Here is a 25,180-nt window from a genome sequence, read left to right as displayed (position 1 = left end):
AACACTCCGAGTCCCGTATTTGTCGGCACGTAATAGAGTTATGGTGCCATAACATACCTAACGGAAGTACCATTAACCAGGTATCGGTGCCATAAGCACAATAAATCACAGAGTTTCGGTTAGTGGCGGTTTTAGCTTATCAGCACCCCACCAAGAACGGAACCACCGCCGATAACCGGGGACTGCAAGTATGCTGTAAAATACAAATCTCTTATTTTACCAAAAAGCACCTGCCTCCCTCCCTGCCACACTGGTTCTCTTACATCAATTTATGTTTTGTTACAAGGCTCAGACTTTTGGTTAATACCATAGCTTAACTGTCGCAGTCCAAGCCAAATATATATTAACCTCGTCCCTAGACCAGGATAATTTTAAGGATGACCAATTTAAAAAGGAAAAAACTTCAATGGAAAAGAGAAGATATGTAGGAGGTTAAAAGCTAATTTTTCCAACTCTGTGTGTAGTCTTCTCCAAATGACAGTTGGTATGCTGGTCTTACTAAGTTATAAGTTTTTTCTAATGCGTGTTTATTTTATTTTATAAGTTTTTAATTACAGCTCACACAATATCATAACAATATCATTCTGAAATCCACCCCAAAGCTATAAGTAAAGATACATGCTTGTTACCCATCCACAAGGGGTTATGTAACATAAGCGGTTTTTTTAATGGAGCATGACAATGAGTGCAGTGTATTGTACTTATATGTTTGGAATATCTTTTTTTGTTTCCATTTTGTTGTTGTTAATGTATTTTTGTTGTAGTTCCAGGCCGTTGTTATCCAGTGAAGGAATATTTTTTAGAAGATGTACTGAAATAGTAAGTATTTTTATCAATATTTCTGTATTCAGTTTTCCTTTGTGTGAAATATGAGACTCTTTAAAATTCAAGATATTAGCCTTGTATAGAAACAGCGACATCCAGTGTTAAGTATATTGTATGTATTTTAACCCTTTAATGCCAATTGGACGTATGGTACGTTGATATAAAAAAGTTCTTTTAAAAATTTGTGGAAAAATAGTTATAGGCCTACTAGGCAAAAACTTTTGAATCACGCGCCTTGGGGGATGCTGGGAGCTCACGGATCAAGGCGTTGTTTTGTTTACAATTGTTACCCAGGCACGCAAGCGCGAATTTCTTTCTTCTCGCACTCAAAAGCATCAGCGACACATCTCAGAAATTATATCGTCACTTTGACATAATTTTTGCACCATTTTATATTAGCCGTTACATGGAGTATTATATATGAATTTGTGCGCAATTTCATGTAGGATACAACAAAAACAACCCATGGTTGTAGCTTTTATCAGTTTTGAAATATTTTCATATAAATAACGATAAGTGGCAAAATTTCAACCTTTGGTCAACTTTGACTCTACTGAAATGGTCGAAAAACGCAATTGTAAGCTAAAACTCTTATATTTTAGTAATATTCAATCATTTACCTTCATTTTGCAACAAATTGGAAGTCTCTAGCACAATATTTCGATTTATGGTGAATTTATGAAAACTACTTTTTCCTTACGTCCGCACGGTAACTTCCGAAAAAATCATAAATTTTTTCATCCAATTGTCGTAATGTTTGCACCATTTTAAATTAGCAGTTACGTAAAGTTTTATATATGGAAATGTGTGCAATTTCATGTAGAATAATACTAAAAACAACCCATGGTTGTAGCTTTTATCAGTTTTGAAATATTTTCATATAAATACCGATAAGTGCCAAAATATCAACCTTTGGTTAAGTTTGACTCGACCGAAATGGTCAAAAAACGCAATTGTACGCTTAAACTATTACATTCTAGTAATATTCAATCATTTACCTTTATTTTGCAACAAATTGGAAGTCCCAAACACAATATTTCAATTTATGGTGAATTTATGAAATAAACTTTTTCCTTACGTCAGCGCGGTGACACTTCCGAAAAAATCATAAATTTTTTCGTCCAATTGTCGTAATGTTTGCACCATTTAAAATTAGCCATTACATAAAGTTTTATATATGGAAATGTGCGCGATTTCATGTAGAATACATTTAATAACAACCCATGGTTGTAGCCTTTATCAGTTTTGAAATATTTTCATATAAAAAACGATGTGCCAAAATATCAACCTTCGGTCAACTTTGACTCGACCGAAATGGTAAAAAAACGCAATTGTGCGCTAAAACTCTTACATTCTAGTAATATTCAATCATTTACCTTTATTTTGCAACAAATTGGAAGGCTCTAGCACAATATTTCAATTTATAGTGAATTTATGAAAAACAAACATTTTCCTTACGTCCGCGCGTAATCTTCTGAAAAAAATCAGAAAGGTTTCCATACGATTGTCGTGGTGTTTGCACCATTTTAAATTGGCCGTTACATAAAGATTTATATATGAAATTGTGCGCAATTTCATGTAGAATACAACTAAAAACAACCCTTGGTTGTACCTTTTATCACTTTTGAAATATTCTCATATAAATAACGAAAAGTGACAAAATTTCAACCTTTGATCAACTTTGACTCGACCCAAATGGTCGAAAAACGCAATTGTAAGCTAAAACTATTACATTCTAGTAATATTCAATCATTTACCTTTATTTTGCAACAAATTGGAAGTCTCTAGCACAATATTTCGATTTATGGTGAATTTATGAAATAAACTTTTTCCTTACGTCCGCGCTGTAACTCTTCTGAAAAAAAAAATCAGACATTTTTTCGTCTGATTGTTGTAATGTTTGCACCATTTCAAATTAGCCGTTACATAAAGTTTTATATATGGAAATGTGCACAAATTTATGTAGAATATAACAAAATACAACCCATGGTTGTAGCTTTTATCAGTTTTGAAATATTTTTATATAAATAACGATAAGTGCCAAAATTTCAACCTTTGGTCAACTTTGACTCGACCGAAATGGTCAAAAAACGCAATTGTAAGCTTAAAACTATTACAGTCTAGTAATATTCAATCATTTACCTTTATTTTGCAACAAATTGGAAGTCTTAACACAATATTTCGATTTATGGTGAATTTATGAAATAAACTTTTTCCTTACGTCTGCGTGGTAACTCTTCCAAAAAAATCATAAATTTGTTCGTCCGATTGTCGTAATGTTTGCACCATTTTAAGTTAGCCGTTACATAAAGTTTTATATATGAAAATGTGTGCAATTTCATGTAGAATACAACTAAAAACAACCCATGGTTGTAGCTTTTATCAGTTTTGAAATATTTTCATATAAATAACAATAAATAGAAAAAATTCGTCCTTTGGTCAACTTTAACTCGACCGAAATGGTCGAAAACTGCAATTGTAAGCTACAACACTTACAGTCTAGTAATATTAAATCAATTACCTTCATTTTCCAACAAACAGGAAGTCTCTAGCACAATATTTCGATTTATGGTTAATTTTTGAAAACAGCTTTTTTTTTTTTCCTCGTGTTACGAATTCATGCATCATTTTGTGATAATATTTTCTGTGTTGTCTTGATCGTTTTACAATGTGTTATATACCAAAATGATCGCAATTTAGTGTACAATACAACAAAAAAAATTAACTCATTAGCTTTTACCATTTTCCTCACAGCGCGATTTGTATACAATTATACATATATGAAATTTTTTTCGTGCTGTCATATATCCCAATATTTATATATGATAATGATATTTTTTTTCATTTCTGATGATTGCATACTAAACTTCAGGCAATGAAAAAAAAAAGCCAAAAATGAACTCTAAATCTTGAAAACTAAGCTTGCAGTGAGATTTTTGAAAAAAAACTTTTTTTCCGCTTCAGCGCTCACTTGCGAACGCCGCCGGCATATGGGAGACGATTTTTAAAATACCGCTTCGGAGTTTAAGGGATATGGGATTATTGATTAAATGTAAACAACATTCACCTAATTTACAAGCTCATTTATATGAGAAGTGCCGGGCATGTAGGACGGGTTTAGAAATAATTCATAATATACAAAGCAGATACTGTATCTACTCGAGTAACATGCGATCTCGCATAATGTGCGACTCCCAAATTTTCACCAATAAACAGTGGTTTTGTCATGGATCTCATGTATCATGTGGGTTCCTTTTCTGAGCGCGTCAATTCATGAGGTTGGTGGTTTGGCGTGCTAATGGCCGAGTCATTTAGGTGTGTGCTGCTGCTAGTCAAGACGGTAATTTTCTTTCTAACCCTGAGAATTGAATAGAAAATATCAAGATTAAAAAAGAATCCCAAGATAATAAAATAATTGTAAAAATGCCAAGCCTTGGAGTCCTAAATCATTCTCTCTCTCTCTCTCTCTCTCTCTCTCTCTCTCTCTCTCTCTCTCTCTCTCTCTCTCTCTCTCTCTCTCTCTCTCTCTCTCAGGAATAAATACTGTAATTTGAGTCTCTTTCACCAATGGGTATCAGTAAATGTGCGGACATTGTGTGCGTGTACATAATGTTTAAAAAATGTGCAGTACACATTCTTTTATCCGATGTTTCGGGTTTTGGAATTTTTCCAATTTCGGAAATGTGAGGTCAGATGCATAATCAAACAAAAACATCACTACTGCAGCAAAAACATTTTTTCCTTTTATGTTTTTCATTATTATTTATTAATTACAGTTTATTTAAATAAATATTAATATAATACTGTTAAATGAATGTGAGATAATTAAGATCACCTATAATAAAATAGTGGGACAATTAATACCATATGTTCACTAATAGCTATTATTTTCAAAACAAACATTCCGTAAAACACAAAAAATATATGTATGTAACAATCAAAATATAATCATTTTTTGCAGTTCAACTTGTGAATTTTAACAGTAAGTATGACTATAAAATATATTTCACCATATCGATCTTGAAGTTGAAGTCGTAAAATTTTGAGGATGGGCCGGGAAAAGGATTTGCACTTAGTGATGATGCATCGCTACAACACAATGTGGTATTGTCATACCACTATATTGATGACGCATCACTATGACACTGGTATTTTTCATACCATTGTAAATTAAAGTTAAAATGATCATATTATATTATTGTTTTCACGAAGAAATTGTTATATAAAGAAAATTATTGAGTAATTTTTGCCATCACTAGTCAGAAAATCACGATCATGGCAACGTTCAAACCTAGTGCCATCCATGGCATATGTCTATAAATAGAACAGAAGCAGAGGGCAGTCATTGGATAACAGATCTCCATGGCTACCAACCAGTCAATCAGGTGTTGATTATACTACTCTGTGAATTTCTGAGAATGAACATTTACACACACGAAGCTGACGATGATGTGTGTGTTTTGCATACAGTACGTAGTTTTAGTTTTTAATAGTGTAAGTATTTTACTGATTACATGAAGAATATAATTATTCCTTCTCATTACTTTGAATGCAAAATGGTGTGAAGATTCTTCCCCAAAAAGAAAAAAGAAAAAAAATTTCTTTAGAAGATGATACCTATTTACTAAGGCTGCTGACATACTTTCAAAACAAAATTCAGGTCTTTAATCTCAGGAAAAATGTTAATCTTTCTGTCTGCTGGTCACACCCTTTATAACCCACTCGACTAACAACAACATTTTTTTGTTTGTTTTATCTTCCAAAGATGTTGGTATTACCTGTAGCTACTGAACATTTTTTAACAGTATGCCCATACACACACACACATACAGTTGTGTGTGTGCTAATACCTATTTGTTACAAAGACTGAAGTTAACAGTGTAGTTGAGAGAGAGAGAGAGAGAGAGAGAGAGAGGAGAGATGAGAGATGAGAGGAGAGAGAGAGAGAGAGAGTGTTCATCTCTCTAATCTTTCGAGAAATGTTAAGATTTGTTCCCTGCATTATGTAAATTTAGTCCATGAGACTGACAACAACAAAATTCATATTTGTACTATTGTCTTCCAGATATGAATTATCCGTACTGCACATTTTTTAACAAGCATGAACACACTGTCTGCATATGTACTAATGCCCACTGGTTAAATCTCTCTAAATTCTCTCTCTCTCTCTCTCTCTCTCTCTCATTATTTTATTATTTTGGGATTTATGGTTAATCTTGGGATTTTCCATGGTCAATTCTTGGCATTGGTAAGAGAAATGCCATAATTTGAGTAGCAACAGCAGCTGCATCGCACACCCAAATGACTTGGGTAAGCCTAGCACGCCAAACTATAGTATCTACAAAATGAACAGAGCTCACTGGCTGGGCTGTTTGGGTCCTCCCACGTATGTTTAATCTCCTCATATCTGCCAAATTTATAATAACAACAAAGATAAAACTATTTCTCCCATTACAGATATCAAATATTATCTTTTCCCTTAAGTAGAATTCCAACTAAATTACGTAGGTTCATGATTGAATAAAGTTTTTTTTTATGCAATAACAAGAAACAGAGTCAGATTTTCTATCAACATGGCATCTCATTTTGATGCTGTTGCGAATATTTCAACCAGTTACATGTGTGTTTAAATCCACACTATACATGTCTGGAGGCAGTTCTCCTATCTATACATATCTTGATTTCTCAATATCGTAGGTATAGAATAAACTAGTGAGCAAGGAATTATGAAATAAGGCATAACAGAGTAATTTTGAAGAATAAGAAAATAAAGAATCGTATACAGACAGATTCTCTCTCTCTCTCTCTCTCTCTCTCTCTCTCTCTCTCTCTCTCTCTCTCTCTCTCTCTCTCTCTCTCTCTCTCTCTCTCTCTCTTTGACAAAATAATAGATAGGAAACAATGACTGAATATTGCTTGAATGTGATATGGCAAAGTTTTGGCTTGACTGAAGTGTGGAGTGACTTTGACACCAACTTACAAGTTATTCCTGGTCAGCTCACAGCCATGTATAGATATCAACTTCACAGCCGAGAAAGGGCAATTATATACAAAATAAATAGGTATGGAAAGTGCGAATGGCGGGCCTATGTTATCCCATAAGAAAGCTCTCACTCGGAGACAGCTGTTAGATTTAGGAGAGAGAGAGAGCAGGGCCGCATTGGAAGGAAGATTAACCATTAAACGCCTGTTGGACGTATTATACGTCGAATAAATTGTCTGTTGGGTGCTAATCGGACGTAAAGTACGTCTACTACAAAAAGTTTTTTTAAATATTCGCGGAAAAATAGTTACAGGCCTAGTTTGCAAAAAATTTGAAATCACACACCTTGAGGGATGCTGGGAGTTCACGGATCAAGCTGTTGTTTTGTTTACAAGAGTTACCCAGGTGCGCATGCACGAATTTCTTTCTTCACGCACTAAAAAGCACCAGCAACGCATCTCAGAAATTCTTTTGTTACTTTGTCGTATTTTTTGCACCGTTTATGTTAGCTGTTACGTAGAGTTTTAAATATGAAAATGTGCACAATTTCATGTAGAATAATACAAAAAACAACCCATGGTTGTTGCTTTTATCAGTTTTGAAATATTTTCATATAAATCACGATAAGTGCCAAAATAACCTTCGGTCAACTTTGACTCGACCGAAATGGTAGAAAAACGCAATTGTAAGCTAAAAGCTAAAACTTACAACAGTCTAGTAATATTCAATCATTTACCATCATTTTGCAAAAAATTGGAAGTCTCTAGCACCATATTTCGATTTATGGTGAATTTTTGAAAACCACTTTTTCCTTACATCCGTGCGGTAACTCGGCCAAAAATCTCAGAAATTCTTTTGTCACTGTTGTAATTTTTGCACCGTTTTATATAGTTTTATTTATAACAGTTTCATATATAAAACTATATAAATTTTTATGTATGAAAATGTGTGCAATTTCATGTAGAATACAACAAGAAATAACTCATGGTTGTAGCTTTTATTAGTTTTGAAATATTTTCATAATCACGATAAATAGAAAAAATTCGACCTTTGGTCAACTTTGACTAAACCAAAATGGTCGAAAACTGCAATTGTAAGCTACAACACTTACAGTCTAGTAATATTCAATCAATTACCTTCAGTTTGCAACAAACGTGAAGTCTCTAGCACAATATTTCGATTTATGGTGAATTTTTGAAAAAAACTTGTATTTATGTCTGCGCATTACGAATTCATGCATCATTTTGTGATAATATTTTCTCTGTGTTGCTTTGATCGTTTTACAATTTGTTATATACCAAAATTATTGCAATTTAGTGTACAATACAACGAAAAAAAATTTAACTATTAGCTTCAACTGTTTTGCTCACTGTGCAATTTGTATACAATTATATATGAAATTTTTTTGGCCCTGTCATTATTTATATATGATAATATTTTTTTTCATTTCTGATGGTTGCATAGTAAACTTCAGGCAATGACAAAAAAAGGAGCCTAAAATGAACACTTAATCTTAAAAACTAAGCGTGCTGTCATTAAAAAAAAAAAAAAAAAAAATTCCGCTTCGGCGCTAACTCCCAAACGCCGCCGTCATACAACGGACACCTTGGTAAATAGCGGCTTGGTGTTTAAGGGTTAAAGTACAGTAGTACCTTGAGATACGAAATTAATCCGTTCCGAGGCGCCCTTCGTATCATGAGGTTTTCGTATCTTAGAACACATTTTACATGTAAAATGGCTAATCCGTTCCAAGCCCTCCAAAAACAGCCCAGTAAATTATATTGCCAGGCCTAAAACACATGTTCTAGGGTTACGACGCCGATCCGACGGAAGAAATATGACTCCAAAAAGGCAAAATACTGTACATACTTGAGTAATATTCAACTGCATGTAATGTTCAACCCCATTTTTACTGCATATATTAGGACTTTAGCATATGTCCCTTAGCAATAAGCCTAGCCTATGTTAGCGGTTGCTACTGTAGCCTAGTCTATGATTCTGACATCTAAACCCAAGAAGCTAAAAGCTTAGAATATGCCAATAAAATGTATAAATAATCAGTATGTACTAATTTAAAATAATTATTAATTAATCATTAACTATAATACACAAACAAACAAACAAAAAACCTTCCAATCGATTGTTTACATTCAGCTCGTACCGTCTTATGAGTACCGAACGAACGCCAAGCAATAATTTTTCCTAGGACACAGTAAGCCATAAATTTTCATTAGTATCTCTCTTCAACTAATGAAACTACCAAACAGTATAATAACCATTCATTTCTATTCTTTATTCTATCTTTACCTAGTGGAAATACCGAGTTACTGACAGCTATAATGAAACATATATGTAGCGTAATATTAAAACAGAAGAAGAATTCTAAAAAATACGTATTTGTTGGCAGTCTGATTTATTTTATATTTTATGATCTCTAATTCACAATTTTTTTATTAAATGTATTGCATGTACTCATTTCAAATAATTATTAAGTAACCATTAACTATAATAAACAAACAAAAAAAAAAAGCTTCCAAATTTCTGTTTACATCCAGCACTTACGAGTATCAAACGGTCGCCATGCAATCACTTTACACAGTAAGCCATAAATTTTCATTATCTCTCTTCAACTACTGAAACTACCAAACAGTATAATAACCATTCATTTCTATTCTTTATTCTATCTTTACCTAATTTTTTTTTTTATTGAATGTGTTGCATAAATAAGTTTTCCAATTTACAGCATCCTTTTACCAATAGAATACTTAAAGCACAAGGGGTAGATGCTGACCAATAGGAGAGCAGGATTATGGGGTGACTAGCATCAGGAACCAATGGGAGAGCGGGAGGATGGTGGCGAGTTTACTCAGCTGGCGGCACGGGAGTTTTAAAATTGTTCTCGGTGGTCCAGGCGAATCTCGGGACTTTACAGCAAGAACCTTTCGTATCTTGAAAACTTTTCGTATGTAGAGCTGTAAAATTTTTCGTATTTGCTTTCGTATCTCAAGTTTTTTGTAAATTGAGCCTTTTGTATGTCGAGGTACCACTGTACCTGGGAATGAAAAACCCTTATAATCTTATAATGATAGCCTCGGGGTTTGCCTCAAAGACATTCAAAGGTCTTTCACACACAGGAAGTTGTTGTTTTTGTAAAATTGGCATAAGGTCAAATCTTTAAACACCACGCCAGAGAGCTCCTGGCTTATGAATTGATGCCCTACTCTACAAAATGTTTTAGGACTTTAGAGCTTTTTGGTTTTTAGGATTTCAGATAAAGGATTTTGTGTCTATTATAGTAAAGTAAAGATAATACATCATTGGAAAAAAAAATTGTTTGTCAGTTGTGTGGGCTATGAAGGGTGTGATCACTGACCACCTGGTTAATATTAATGGATTAGCAGTCCTCTAGAGAATACAGAGATGCCTAATCTTGTTTGGTAGGCCTACGTTGCCAGAACTGTCAATCAGCTGGTATAAATAGCTCAGCAGTGCAAGCAGTGAAACAGTAGTAACTCGGCCCACACAGTGAATAGGACCATGGAGGAAAGATCAGCAAGGAAATATACTGCTAAATTTAAGCTGCAAGTTGTAGCTGAAGCTGTTTGGCATTGGGGAAAGCTGTGTCCAAAGCTGGAGAAAACAAAAGGAAAATTTAGTAGCAACTCCATCTTATAAGTGTGCAAATTGCGTATCCAAATGTAAATGACCGCATTTAGAAGATAAAGTGGGTCTCCGAAAATTGAGAAAATGGTTTTATTATAACATGATGTAATTTAAGACTTTGCAATTCGAGAAGCAAGAAAAATGGGCATTCCTGAGTTTATAGCAAGTGCAGGATGGTGTACTCGGTTTATGAAAAGGCATAACTTTGTCCTAAGAAGGAAAATCAAAATAGCACAAAAACTACCCAAAGAACTGGAAGAAAAAGTCAATAATTTCCTCAAATTTTTAATCAAGCACCTACAAAGCTAATGATTATAGATTATCATGCATCGGCAACATGGATGAAACTCCGCTTAACTACGACATGCCATCAAACTCGACCGTAAACAAAATAGGAGAGAAAAGCATTTTAATCAAGACTACTGGTCATGAAAGGACACACTTTACTGTTGTTTTAACGTGTATGGCAGATGGGATGAAACTTCCACCCATGGTTATCTTTAAACGGAAAATGATGCCTAAAGAAAAATTCCCGAACGGTATCATTGTCCATGTTCACGAAAAAGGATGGATGAACGATGATGGCTGCAAGACATGGCTAAAGAGAGTCTGGGCATCAAGGACTGGTGGTTTACGGAAAGAAAAAAGTTTATTGGTTTGGGATATGTGTAAGTCACATCAAGTGGACTCCGTTTTAAAAGGCGTTCGAGATACAAACACCAATATAGCTGTTATTCCTGGTGGTTTGACTAGCGTTGCTCAACCTCTCAACGTATCAATTATTAAGCCTTTTAAAGTACACCAGGAAGAAGTGGAATGAATGGATGTTGGAAGGGGAGAAAACATTTACGAAAGGAGGGAGGATGAAAGCTCCAGGTTTGCCTCTACTGTGTTTGTGGGTTAAAGAATCGTGGGCAGAAATCGATAAAAATGTCATAATTAAAGCATTTACAAAATATGGAATATCAAATGCTTTGGATGGAAGTGAAGATGATGTCCTATATGAAGATGAAATGATAAAAAATATGGAAGATGATCAATAAGTCCATAAAGTTAGGGTTTTGAGAATTCCTGAGGAAGCAAACACAGTCCTCATTTGTACTGACTGAGACAGTTTGGGGTCCGGAATCCTTTGGGGCCGGAGACCCAATTCCAGAAGGAGAGGGTACCAATTGCTCTTGGGCCAATCCGGGGCTATTAGAGCCACTTGTCCCTTGAATGACCTGAGCTTGTTCAGGACTTTCAATAGAAGATTCACAGGAGGAAAGATGTATATCTTTTTCCAGTGATTCCAATCAATGGACATGGCGTCTGTGGCATAAGCCAGAGGGTCCAGGTTGGGGGCCACATAGCAAGGGAGCTTGTGGTTCGATTGTGACGCGAAAAAATCCACCTGGAGGCCTGGACCTTTTGGCTACCCCACCCCTGGAATGAGCATGTCCAGGGACCACTAGTCCGATTCTAGAGGAACTGAACGAGACAGAGCGTCTGCTATCACGTTCCTATTACTACCAGATGAGTGGAGGATAGATGCCATTTGTACTTGGCTGCTAGAGAGAAAATGGTTACCATGACATGGTTCACATGCCTTGAGTTGGATCCTCCTCTGTTGATGCAGTGTACTACTACTGCACTGTCCAATACCAGCTTGACATGGGAATTCTTGGCTGGTAAAAGCCTTTTTAGTGTGAGGAATACTGCCATGGCTTCCAGTAGTACGTTTATGTGAAGCCGGCGGAACTGAGGCGACCAAGTCCCTTGAACTTTTCTTGCAGAAATTAAAAGGGAGTATCCTCCCACCCCCCCGCTCAGAGGAGGCGTCCGTGTGGCTTATTAACCAACGCCGGAGGAGGAAATTGGAGAGAACTGTTTTGGACAGATTTTTGGTCTCCGCCCCAGGGGCGGAGACGCTTGCGAAGAATCGGCGGGGATGGCCTGACACTTGTCTCGATTTTGATGTTTGCTCTTGACGTCCAAACTCGATTTATATCCTTCAACCTTGCTTTGAGCAGAACATCTGTGACTGAACACAACTGGAGGGAACCTAGGATCTTTCCTGGTTCTCCTTGATGTCTGTTGCACTTGAGGAATTGCCTTATTGACTTGGCTATTTCTTTCCTTTTGACCAACGGAATTGACAGAGTGTGGGAGTTCAGTCCCACTGAATGCCGAGCCACTGAAAACGAGATTCCGGCATTAGCCTGGATTTTATCTTGTTTATTTGGAACCCCAGATGTTCCAGAAACTGTATTACAGGCGGTCCCCGGGTTACGACGGGTCCGGCTTACGACGTTCCGAGGTTACGACGCTTTTTCTTAAATATTCATTGAAAAATCTGCCCTGGGTTACGACGCTTGTTCCGAGGTTACGACGCTGACGCTTACGACGCTCCGAGTTTACGACGCTTTTAAAAAAACACATACTTGATAAAGATAAGAATCCTTTATAGTGTTTTAGCACAGTTTTCCTCTCTCTCTCCTCTCATCTTTGTATTTCCAACAAAAATAATCACTATAATTCTCTCTCTCTCTCTCTCTCTCTCTCTCTCTCGTCTCTCCTCTCTCTCTCTCTCTCTCTCTCTCTCTCTCTCTCTCTCTCTCTCTCTCTCTCTCTACTACAAAGATGTATGTTTTTTGTTTTTAGTATGATAAATAAATGATTTACTATTTTCAAATATTAATATTAATTTATACAGCAATAATATCAATTCATTAAAGAAAATACCATAGTGAATTAGTAAGATTTTAGCTTATTATAATTTTAAAAAATTTTAAAAATTTGGAAGAATGAAGGTAATCCCCAGTCTTTCTTCAAGTAACTTCCAGTAACCTTTTTCCTTTCTCCAGATTCAGGTACTAAAACTGTCAGATATATCAAGTTCTGTGACAGCCAGGATGGGGGAAAATCTGGGGGAATGAGCTGCAGTGTTGCAATCACGTGGTCCTGACATTTCCCCCCGCCCCCCCTCTCTCTCTCTCCTCTCTCTCTCTCTCTCTCTCTCTCTCTCTCTCTCTCTCTCTCTCTCTCTCTCTCTCTCTCTCATTTGCTGAGACTCAAGATTTTTTTATGTACTTGTACTATTTGTTTTTAATACTTTCAAATAATAATAATAATAATAATAATAATAATAATAATAACTGTAATTACAAAATTCATATGTGATAGTATTTTAAAGAAATACAATATGTACTAATCTATCCATGTCACTTTTAATTAAGGTTAACTCTCTCTCCTCTCTCTCTCTCTCTTTTGCCACACAAGAATAATAATGGCTCATAGTGGTAACTCCCTCCCTCTCTTTTCGCTGGAAGCGTTATAAGTATTTTTTGAGAGAACAGAGAGAGATAAACACTCTCTCTCTCTCTCTCTCTCTCTCTCTCTCTCTCTCTCTCTCTCATCCCACGCTCTTCTCTCTCTCGTCATCTCTCTCGCTCCTCTCGTCTCTTTTACCGAGATGAAAGAATTTTTATGTACTAGTATGTAAAATGTTTTATTGATCATTTCAGTTATTTTAATATAATAATAATAATAAACTTTAATTACAAAATTCATAATGGTCGTATTTTAAGAGATGAAAATGACCTTTCCATTTCACCTTGTAAGGATAATTCCTCTTTCCTTTAATGAGATGAGAGAATTTTTTATGGTAGATTGCACGTGTTTTATTTTTGTATTTTTCAAATAATATAATAATAATAGAAGTAGTAATAAATACGATAACTAACTTTTTCAAAAAAAAAATTCTTCCCTTTGGTCTTTTTATGGTAGCCAATTTCCCCACCTCAACTCGGTGACACGCTGAGCTTAACAATGCCAGACAATGGTCAACGAATTTAATGGTTTTATTGTAATCAATCTCGCCTATCTAATGGTCTCTCAAACGGTCTCCTCTCTTCAATCCTCTCTCTTTCAATCTCTCTCTCCTTTTATCTTCAATCTCTCTCTCTCTCTCTCTTCTCCCCTCCTCCCGTCCCTGCCTCTCCTCCTCCCCTCTCTCTCTCTTCTCCCCCTCTCTCTCTCCCCTCTCCTCTCCTCCCCTCCCTCTCCTCTCCCTCCTCTCCTCCTTTCTGGGGGCTCCTCTCCTCCCGTTCTCTCTCTCCCCTCCCTCTCCCACTCCCCTTCCTCTCACCTCCCCCCTCTCCTCTCCCCCCCTCTCTCCCCTCCCCCCCCCCCTCTCCCCCCTTTCCTCCCTCTTCCTTCTCCCCCCCCCCCCCCTCCCCCCCCCCTCCCCTCCCTCCTCCTCCCCCTCTCCCCTCTCCTCTCTCTCTCTCTTACTGAGATGAGATCATTTTCATGGACGTGTATGTAATAAGTTTATCATTAATATTCTCCAATACGTAATAATACTATAAGTACAAAATTCATATCTGAGTATTTTAAATACAATAATCATTCCATTTCTCTTTTAAATACTATAAGGACAATCTCTCTCTCTCTCTCTCTCTCTCTCTCTCTCTCTCTCTCTCTATCTCTCTCTCTCTCTCTCTCTCTCTCTCTCTCTCCACAAGTTACTTGTCATACATTTGGTGTTTTTCTATTTCTTCCTTTTATCTCTGCTTCTCAGCAAAAGAATTGATAGACAGACAAACATAATTGCACAGTCCTCTTTCTCTCTTCTCTGGAGAAATATATGTATTTATGGGAGGGGAAAAAGTTGCCTACAGACATTCATTTCAATCTATTGAAACCACAAGGAGTTATTTCTCTCTCTCTCTCTCTCTCTCTCTCTCTCTCTCTCTCTCTCTCTCCTCTCTCTCTCCTCTCTTGTATTTTAATGAAAATATACAGTAATTTGTGAATACAGTGTTGCACATGAAAAAAGTAAATTAGTGATAATTTTAGAGATACGGCCCTAAGAAAAATTGCAAATTAGTAGTGAAATTTTCCCTGTGGACATGTTTTCAAGAACGTCATTCTGGCTTACGACGATTTTCGGGTTACGACGCGTCTTAAGAACGGAACCCCCATCGTAACCCGGGGACCGCCTGTACTTTGTTCGTGGCCTTGAGGCATTCTTCGACTAGATACGCTACTACCACTATCCCTTGTGATCTCAGTTGTTGGACTACTGATTCCGCTATTTTCGTGAACACCCTGGGGGCTACGTTCAACCCAAAGGGCATCACTTTGAAGGAGAATGCCTGGTTTCCCAACCTGAAGCCTAGATATGGGGGGAAGTGTCTCGCGACTGGGATATGATAGTATGCATCTGTAAGATCGATAGAGGTGGTGACGGCCCCACGGGGAAGTAAGGTCTGCACCTGTGAGATAGTCAGCATTTTGAACTTGTCGCAACGAATGAATAAGTTTAGACGGGACAAGTCTAAGATTATTCTTTGTTTTGTTGAGCCTTTCTTTGGCACGCTGAACAAGCGTCCTTGAAACTTTAAATTTTTGACTCTTGATACTACTCCTTTCTGAAGGAGCTCTTGTGCATACTCTGTCAATTCCTTTGTTGGTACTTGAAGGAATGTTTTGGATGGAGGGGGACCTTTGATCCAGCTCCACCCCAGCCCTTTGGACACAATGCTCTGTGCCCAGTTGCTGAATCCCCATCTGTTCCGATAGAGGAACAGCCTCCCTCCTACCTGAGGGCCCTCATGACTTTGGGCAGGACGTGCTCCGCGTCCTCCACGGAAGTGTTTCCCTCTGTTGGGTGTCCTTCCGCCACCCCTCTGGCAAAATGCACCCCTAGCTCTACTTCCCCTTCCTAACCTGTTGAAGGCTTGGAATGCCTGTCCTTCAAAAACAGGATTAAAGGCCGGAGATACAGCATAGGAGGTCGAGGGCTGGTTTTGGTTCTTTGACGTTGACGGCTGAACCACTTGGGACATGGGAACCGCCTGAACCACTTGCTGTTGCTGAGTAGCTTGGAAAGGTGTAAATTTCCTGGTCTTCTTCAGCTTCTTCACATTTGAGGGGGTACCTTCTGGCTTCCTCTTGCCAGAAAGTCCCCAGCGGACCTTAAGGCTCTGATTCAGCCTGGCCGCTTCATGCTGAACCTCGTTCACCACGGATTCGGGGAAGAGGTCAGCTCCCCAGATGGAAGATGCGAGCAATTTGTTTGGCTCGTGCCTGATTGTGGCTTCCTGCAGGACGTGCTTCCTGCAGCTGCGCCTAGCTACAACAAAGTCGTACAGGTCAGACTACAGTTGTGTTTGTGCTTTTGCTAGTAACTTGAACAGAGGCTCCGTCCCATAAGTGATGGCGGCAACCTCTGTCATAACCAGGGCATTCAGAGTCCTCCCTAACCTGGTCCTAGCGTCAAACTCCGCTTGGATCAGGTTATCCGGCAACCACTGTAGTCTCTCCCCAAATTGTTCAATAGCACAATCTGGTTTGAGCTTCCCGATTGTGAAGGAAGCCGTTAGATCTGCCCAGAGGTCTTCAGATCTTGGAAAGAGTGGAGATGTTGGATCTGACACTCTCAGCTGAGGCATAGGCTCGTCTTTCATGGCGGCCTGTATGGTTACCTCTGCCAGCTTTGTGGTAAAGGGGAGTGGTGTCTCCTCCTCTGACACAAAGATGGTGAATGGGCTCTTGAAACCCTGAAGCTTGGTATTTGTGCAATCCCACTCTTCTAGGCATCTAACCCATTCCCTCTGGGCTTGATCCCTACTGTAAATAACAGTTTCCTTCGGGATCCTATCCTCCCTCCTCAATGCCGTCTCCGTCAAGCGAGCGTAGCCCATGAAGGGTGGTTGGAGATTGGCGGGTTGGAACTCTAAGTCCTCTATCCTTCGAGTTCCACAATCAGGGTTGGAAATCATTCCGTCTTTGAAGGGGGCAAAGGCTGCGACCCTCCAAGGATTGCTCATGGTGAAGGGAGGGAGTGTTGTAATCCGGCATGGGTGGTACTCCGGTACCTGCCTGAGGAAGAACTGCTGGGGGATTCTCCCTAAGACCCGCCAACAGGTTTTCCTGGTTCGTCAGCCTCTCCGAAATGTTTCGGATTGACTGACCCAACTCCTCAAATAAGGTGGAGATGCGCGAAAGCATCTGATCCAGCCTTTCGTTCATCATACTACCGACTAGGTTGCCCACCTGTTGCATAACACCTGCGGTGAATGCCTCAGTGTCGAAGGGACTAGTCCCTGACCGACACAGGAGTCTTTGGACGCGCTTTGGTGGACGTCGAAGGCTCTGGCTCAGAGGAAGCACGGGCCTTCTCCTTAGAGGACTTGCCTCTAGACCCTTTCGAATAAGAAGTCGAAGAAGACTTCGATTTCTCTGCTCCGGGTTGGTGAGCCGGAGTCTTATGAGATGACGAGGACGAGGTCTTCTTAGAAGACGTCCTCTCCAGGGTCTTCTGCTCCCGCTTCCCTTTCACTTTAGGGATAGCTGAAGCTGATGACTCTTAGCCGGAATGTCCGACTCAGAAAAGCCTTGGAAAGAAGAAGAAGAAGGAATAGGGGACGAAGATCCAGATAAGCCCAAGGGAAGCCCTTGAGCTCCTAGCAAACCTACTTCAACTAATAAATCACTCTCTCCTACTGTCATCGGCTCTACATTAAGGTCAAGAGTCGCTACATCCTCGGTGATCTCCGGGGCCCCTTGTTCCGCCAATGCCTGCGCCACCTGCTGCTGAATAGCGGCGATGCACGGAGCTGCCGCTGCTGGGTCGACGTACCCGGTCGACTTGCCGCCTGGGAAGAGGCAGACAGACATACTCTTGTCCAGGATGTATGGCTGCCCCTTAGAGACGTTCTTCCCAAAGCCTCCTACCCAGGCCCTCAGGGTAGCCGACGCAGCGTCCTTCACGGCGGTAGCCTGAAATAAAGGGTCATTGTAGTCCTTACAACGAAGCCCCGAAGATATATGATTAACACTTAAGACTAAGTAATACTTATATGTATATCTTAACATATGTTTTTTATAACAGTATATACCAAGAACAGTTATAAGTATATTATTACTTATTTTGTTTTATTTTATTTTACTTGGGTTAATCTTCTCGGGTCCTCTTCTCCGCTGTGCTTGTCACCCTCACCTCGGTGTACCGCCCTCGGTATATGAGCAGGTAACTGGTTCGAAGGAAATCTTCGCTCTGGTGTACCTGAGTTTATCGGACCAGTTTACCACGTTCCTACGGACTATCTCTCACAGGAGTACAGGAAGATTGCCCAGAAAAAATTTTCACTCCGGCTGCAGCGGAGTATCATATCTCTTAGCAGGTTAGCCCTGTTAGAACTGTCCATACTGATATATACTTACTCCTGCAGTAAACTGGTCCACCAGATCATAGCAGATGGAGCAGGCCTCATGATGCCATACTATTAAATCATTATGGCGGATGGCACAGGGAGCCTGGGTCCGGCAGACCTCGTGACCGCATGGATCCTGCAGGATGGCGTTGCACCCCGCCTCTTGACAGTTAGTAGCCTGTATGTGGACAGATACATAAGTATCGACAGTTACTAACAGGGCTAACCTGCTAAGAGATATGATACTCCGCTGCATGCCGGAGTGAAAATTTTTCTGGGCATAATCCTCTCCTGTACTCCGTGAGAGATAGTCCGTAGGACGTGGTAAACTGGTCCGATAAACTCAGGTACACCAGAGCGAAGATTTCCTTCGAACCAGTTACCTGCTCATATACCGAGGTGAGGGTACAAGCACAGCGGAGAGACACGAGAAGATTAACCCAAGTAAAATAAAATAAAACAAAATAAGTAATAAACAAAGCAAGCGAAGCGTAGCTCCGCCGTACAAAACTTTAGCAAGCAGACAGAGAACCCGGATGGTGAGTGGGCGCTCCGCCAGACTAGAGGAAAGTGATAACAGAACATTGATGCATAGCATATAAATGTATATAAAAAGCGAATGCATGTAAAGGCTACTCTCCGCTATCCCCCAAGGAGCTGGCTCCGAGTCTGCCGTATAACGGATGGGGAGGGTAGACCGAGGGAGGAGAGAGCTACAGCGAGAACCGAAGAGGCCCAAGTACGAGCGGGCGGGGTGGCCAACCCAACCCGAACGTACGAGGGGCCCCCCGCCCCCCCCCCCACCCCCGGAACTCAGGGAGAGAAAGGTATACGACCAGGACTCAAGGCCCCCCCTTCCCGTAACTCCCGTATCCTCCCTGGGAAGGGAGGAGGAGGGGAGGGGTGCTCGGTTGGTTGCCATAGCGACCGTGAGCGAGCGAGGACTGCCTCCTCCCCGCGATGGGGAGGGAGGAAGATGGGGGGCAGAGCTGGTGGCCTGTGGTGATCAGCTGGCCTACCGCGAACGTGGTTGGACCACGTGGGCGAATGGGACAGACAAAATATAGCCTAGGCTAAAACAAACCGTCTCAAACATGCAACACATAACAAATACATCGTAATAGAACAGAAAGGAAGGAAATCAAGAGTAAGAAAAAGAGGGGAGCGTCCAGGAGAAGTTAGGCTAGCCCTACCTGGAAGGTAGATAGACCAACAACTCAGGAGCTGGCCTCTGCCGATACGTAAAACGGAGGGCGACGGCCAGGGTGGCTGGACTAAAGAAAAAAGTGGGTAATAATAACCCACCTGCCTAACAGACCTAGACAAAGGAACATGCACGCATGAACACTGAGCTAAGACACTGAGGCATAGGATTTCCGAATAGTACGATGCAAAACAATAAAATTGTAGCACATCCCGCACCACACTTAAAATATTCATAATAATAATCATAGGTACTGCACAGAATAGCCACAACGGTATGGAAGACCGAAGGAGCTACAAAATAAACACGAGGCAAGCCGGCATGGCGAGCCTGAGACCAGACAAGGAAGGGCCGTTAATGAACCTAAAAAACGGTTAAAACGGATCCTGACTGGCTAAAAATACGTGTAACTTAGCTGCAGCGATAGCTTGGAATTCCATGATGGTGGTAAATCCAAAAGTTAGGGCACAAAACACAGAGCTAAAAAAATTGTGTGTGCGAGATGTCGCTAACGAAAAGGATGGCCACGAGAGGCGCTGTTGTCGGCGTGGGTGGGTGTGTAGTAGTAGTTGCTGGCGCTGGCTGTGTACCAGCTCTCTCGAGGAGGGGGATTTTGGTGAAGGAGAATTCTAAATGACAAGAGGTCCGTGGTAGTGGTCTCACTCGCCCCAGTACCATACCAACACCCTCTTTTTATTTAGGGTGAGCGAGTCAGGATACTCTGACATTCCCCTCTTTTATTTTTCTCTGGTAATGTTAGCATTTTTTACCTTAGAAATATGAACTAAAGGGATATTTCACAAAGCGACACAGACTGAGCCCAGAAATGCAGTACTCAACTTAGATATCGAAGATTCCTGGCTTTTATAGGATCTCATTTTCTTACAAAATACTGTCGTTACAGTCAAAGACACAAGTGTACACGACAGTGCTATTTAAAGGGATGGCTATCGAGGCGCTAGTAGTAGCGGTATTGGGCGGTAGATGGCGCTGGTATGGCACCTAGTTTGAAAGGGAAGATTGACAAAGGAAGAGACTAAATGGCAGAAGACCTCTGATAGTGGTTTTAACACGCCCCAGTTACTATACCGACACCCTATAAGGGTGAGCGAGCTGGGTATATTCCTAGCATTCCATGCAACTTTTTTCTCTGGTATATTTAGCAATATTTATATCTTACAAATGGTGCTATAAGGAGCATTTCACGGAGCGACACAGGTTTAGCCCAGAAAAAGTGCATTTTTTGATGAAATTGATAAAAAAAACCAGGAATTTGTGGATATTTCTCATAGAAAAATACTGCAAGAGAAATCCGCGAATGTGTGAGTCCGCGAATCCGGAGAACGCGAATACAGGGGGGGTCCATTGTATACAGTAATCAATCAAGGTGTGTTCAGAAACTGTCTGATGCAATATTACAAAACACTGCAGAATTGCCATGTGGTTTGGACAAAAAACAAAGGCAAACCATACGCATTCTGCATAGCCCTTGCAGGTGGCAGCATGATTGGTATGTTAAAAAAAAAAGTGCACAATGTTTCTTATTGGAAGTGATGACAGGTTTTTCAAAACAAGACGAAAAATTCGGGTCTTCCTTATTACTAACTGTTAACAGCTAGGATATCTGGTTCTGGACAAAGATCTCTCTTCTTAAACAGTAAACCCCTCGTATTTGCGGCCTCATAATTCGCCAACTCACCTATTCGCAGATTTTTCTACAGACCGCCTATACCCATTATATGTGAAAAAACTCTCTTATTCTTAATATTTTTCACTGAGAAATATTCACAAATTACTGTATTTTCATATAATTTTCATGATTAAATGCATGTTTTGTGATAAAACTACTAAGATACCCAGGTACAGGTATTTTTTTTATTTTTTACCATAGAAATAGGCAGTTTTAAACATTTTTAGATTAGTTTCAAGTATTCACAGATTTCAGCTGTTTGCAAGGGTCTGGTACCCATCCCCCGTCAATACGTGGTTTACTGTACTAATATACGTCTACATTATTTTAAATATTCTAAGTTAATATTGTTGTGAAATCTGAACATATACTTTTTACGACATGTACTACAGTGCGTCCTCGACTTACGGCGCCACTGACTTATGGTGATTCAATTTTACAGCGCTTTTCCAACTTTTTCTAAATTTGTCTTGGTTTGTTTAAACTCTATGCCTACATAATTAAAAAAGTTGTAGGTAAATATAAGCAACAAAATTAATATATTCCCTTTTGGTTATGTCTGTCTTAGTTAGTTTTTGACCGTGTGCTCTCCGATTATCCTGGATTATCTCTTAATTTTACCCTTTTTACCCTTTTGATAATTAACGTCTAGTATTCTTGATCTTTTTGTTTACCTTGTAACTTTCTTTTTAACTGTATCTCATTTGTGCCTTGACAATGTCTTATTAAAGGATGAAAGCTCTTGGCTACAAATTTCTGTCGATTATTTTTCCTGTGATATTCACATGTATATAGTATATATATTATATAAAACATCCCATCTGTCATCATAACACCATACCAAAGCTTATTTCTCTTCTTTCAGCACCTGTTACCAGACTGCCGAAATGGCTCGTGCGTATAAAGAACTAGAACAGCGCCAGAATGGACAGAAAACTGCAGCAGATTGGACACAGAAAATGTCTCAGCAGTTTCATAACGTAACAACATCCGGGACACCAGTCATAACACCCCTATCAAAGGCTTCAAATTCTAACCTTTCAAAATACTTTTCTGGTATGTTTACTTTTTTTGTCCGACATCATTATAAAGATCGTATATCTAGAGTTTTCAAATAATATTGTTGTTCTGTTTTGTAAGATATAAGATTAATAACTTTTTTTTCCCTAGCAAGCTTAATGTGGGCTTAATGTCTTCAAAGCTATATATAGAAATAATCAGCCTGAGGAATGATGTCTAGATGTCAGAGGCCATTAAAGTACCTCAGTAGCTGTCTAATTACCCATTATCATTAGAAGTAGTTCTGTTCATATGTTAGTACAAACTGAAATCCCCCCTCGGGGATGACTGTTACTGTTAGTGTTTCTTTTTTAACAAACCCAGTGGCTCATAGCTTTCTTGCCTTTTTATTTGTCACATTTTTTCCCCTTCACTGTCCAACTTTCAACTTTTTAGGGAACCCCAGTGAGGATCCAGAAATGTACCTTAGTGGTCTCTATAAACTATAGCATAATAGTAATAGGGAACACTTATAGATTTTTTAACAAACCCATATTTTATATTTGTGGTCTTCACAAATCCTTGACATTTCATTTTTGATTTAGGAAAGAAGAAAATTGTTTGGCTCATGATTAAAAGCACTGCACATTTGCCCAGTGTAGTTTGAGCCATTTCTGGGCCAAGCCTGTGTCGCTTTGTGAAATATCCCTTCAGTTCATATTTCTAAGGTAAATAATGCTAACGTTACCAGAGAAAAATAAAAGAGGGGGATGTCAGAGTATCCTGACTCGCTCACTCTAAATAAAAGAGAGTGTCGGTATGATACTGGGGCGAGTGAGACCACTACCACGGACCTCTTGTCATTTAGATCTCTCCTCCACCAAAACCCCCCTGCCAGAGAGAGCTGGTACACAGCCTGCGCCAGCAACTACTTCTACTCACCCACCCACGCTAACACCAGCGCCTCTGGTGGCCATCCTTTCCATTAGCGACACCTTGCCCACACGTGCTTTTTTGCTCTCTGTGTTTTGTGCTGCTATTTTGGATTTACCACTGCATTATGGAACTTCAAGCCATCGCTGCAGCTAAGTTAAATACTGCCTAAAGGTTACACGTAATTTTAGCCAGACAGGACCCGTTTTTCAACCGTTTTTTAGGTATATTAACGGTACCTCCTGCGTCTGGTCTCGGGCTCGCCTCGTGTGTTTCTTAGCTAGCTGCTTCGGTCTTCCATACCGTCGTGGCTATTGCTGTGCAGTATTTATGATTATATTTATGTGTGGTGCAAGGTGTGCTACCGAATTTTATTTTATTTCTCATCGTACTATTCAGGAATCCTATGCCTTTAAGTCTTAGCTAAGTGTTCATGCATGCATGTGCCTTTGTCTAGGTCTGTTAGGCATGTGGGGTCATAGCCCCTCTCTCTTTCTTTAGTCCTACCACCCTGGCCGTCGCCCTCCGTTTATACGTATCAGCAGAGGCCAGCTCCCGAGTAGTTGGGCTTTCTACCTTCCAGGTGGGTTAGCCTAGCCTCTCTAGGACGTTTCTTTTCCTTTCTCTTCGATTCCCTTCCTTTCTATTTTAATACGATGTATTTTCTGTATTATGTGTATGTTGCATGTTAGAGACGGTTTGAGCTAGCCTAGGTTATCTTCTTTTTCGCCTGGTCTATCTGTCCACGTGGTCCTACCACGTTCGTGGTGGGCCAGACGATCGCCACAAGCCACCAGCTCAGTCCCTTCCTCCTGCCTTCCCTTCCCCATTAGCTGGGGGAGGCAGGTCTCGGCTCGGCTCGACGGTTGCCATGGTAACCAACCGGGCTCTCCTCTCCTCTTCCTCTCTACCCAGGGAGGATACGGGAGTTACGGGGGGGTCTTGAGTCTGGCTCTTCATACCGTTCTCTTCCTGGGCTCCGGGGGGGGGGGGGTGGGGGGGGGGGGGGGGGGGGGGGGGGGGGTCCCTTGTGCTTTCGGGTTTGGTTGGGGGGCAGCCCCGCCCGCAATCGTACTTGGTCCTCCTCGGGTCCCTCCTCAGCTCTCTCCTTCCCTCTCTCCTTCCCTCGGCCACCCCCTGCCTACCCACCGCGCTAGCGGCGGGCTTAACTGGCTCCGCCAGTCCAGCGGGGGGTGGCGGAGAGTAGCTCTCATGCATCTGTATTTAATATATGGTTTTACAATTATTCTTTATATTTGTGTTTAATCATTATATTACCTATTCTGCTAGGCTGGCGGAGTGCCCGCTCACCATCCGGGTCCTCCTCCTGCTTGCAGAATTTTTGTACGGCGGAGCTGAGCTCCGCCTGCTTTTGTTATTAATCTGGGTTAATCCTCTCATGTTTCTCCGCTGTCCTTGTACCCCCACCCTTGGTGTATAGACTGGTAGCTGGTTCGGTGAAACCCTTTACTCCGGTGTACCGGAAACTATCTGACTAGTTTACCAGGTCTTACAGACTATCTCTACAGGAGAACAGGAGAGGACTATGGCCAAAAAATTTTTCACTCCGGCATGCGGCGGAGTATTATATCTCTTAGCGGGCTAGTCCTGTTAGTAACTGCTGATACTCATGTGTGTCCACTTACAGGCTACCAACTGCCAGGAACCTGGCTGCAATG

At 40.2% G+C, this 25,180-nt stretch overlaps 1 protein-coding gene across 1 annotated transcript in view; it reads left to right on the top strand.

The window, feature by feature from the left end:
- The window catches only part of LOC135218331 (3'-5' RNA helicase YTHDC2-like), a 789,914-nt gene that overhangs the window by 321,671 nt on the left and 443,063 nt on the right, over nt 1-25,180 (top strand). Inside the window, 2 exon segments of the mRNA XM_064254560.1 lie at nt 765-819; nt 22,435-22,625. Of these exon segments, the coding sequence (XP_064110630.1) occupies nt 765-819; nt 22,435-22,625 (246 nt within the window).

This window comes from Macrobrachium nipponense, chromosome 9, assembly GCF_015104395.2.
Source record: "Macrobrachium nipponense isolate FS-2020 chromosome 9, ASM1510439v2, whole genome shotgun sequence".
Lineage (NCBI taxonomy): Eukaryota > Metazoa > Arthropoda > Malacostraca > Decapoda > Palaemonidae > Macrobrachium > Macrobrachium nipponense.
This window is presented reverse-complemented; position numbering and strand designations above follow the sequence as displayed.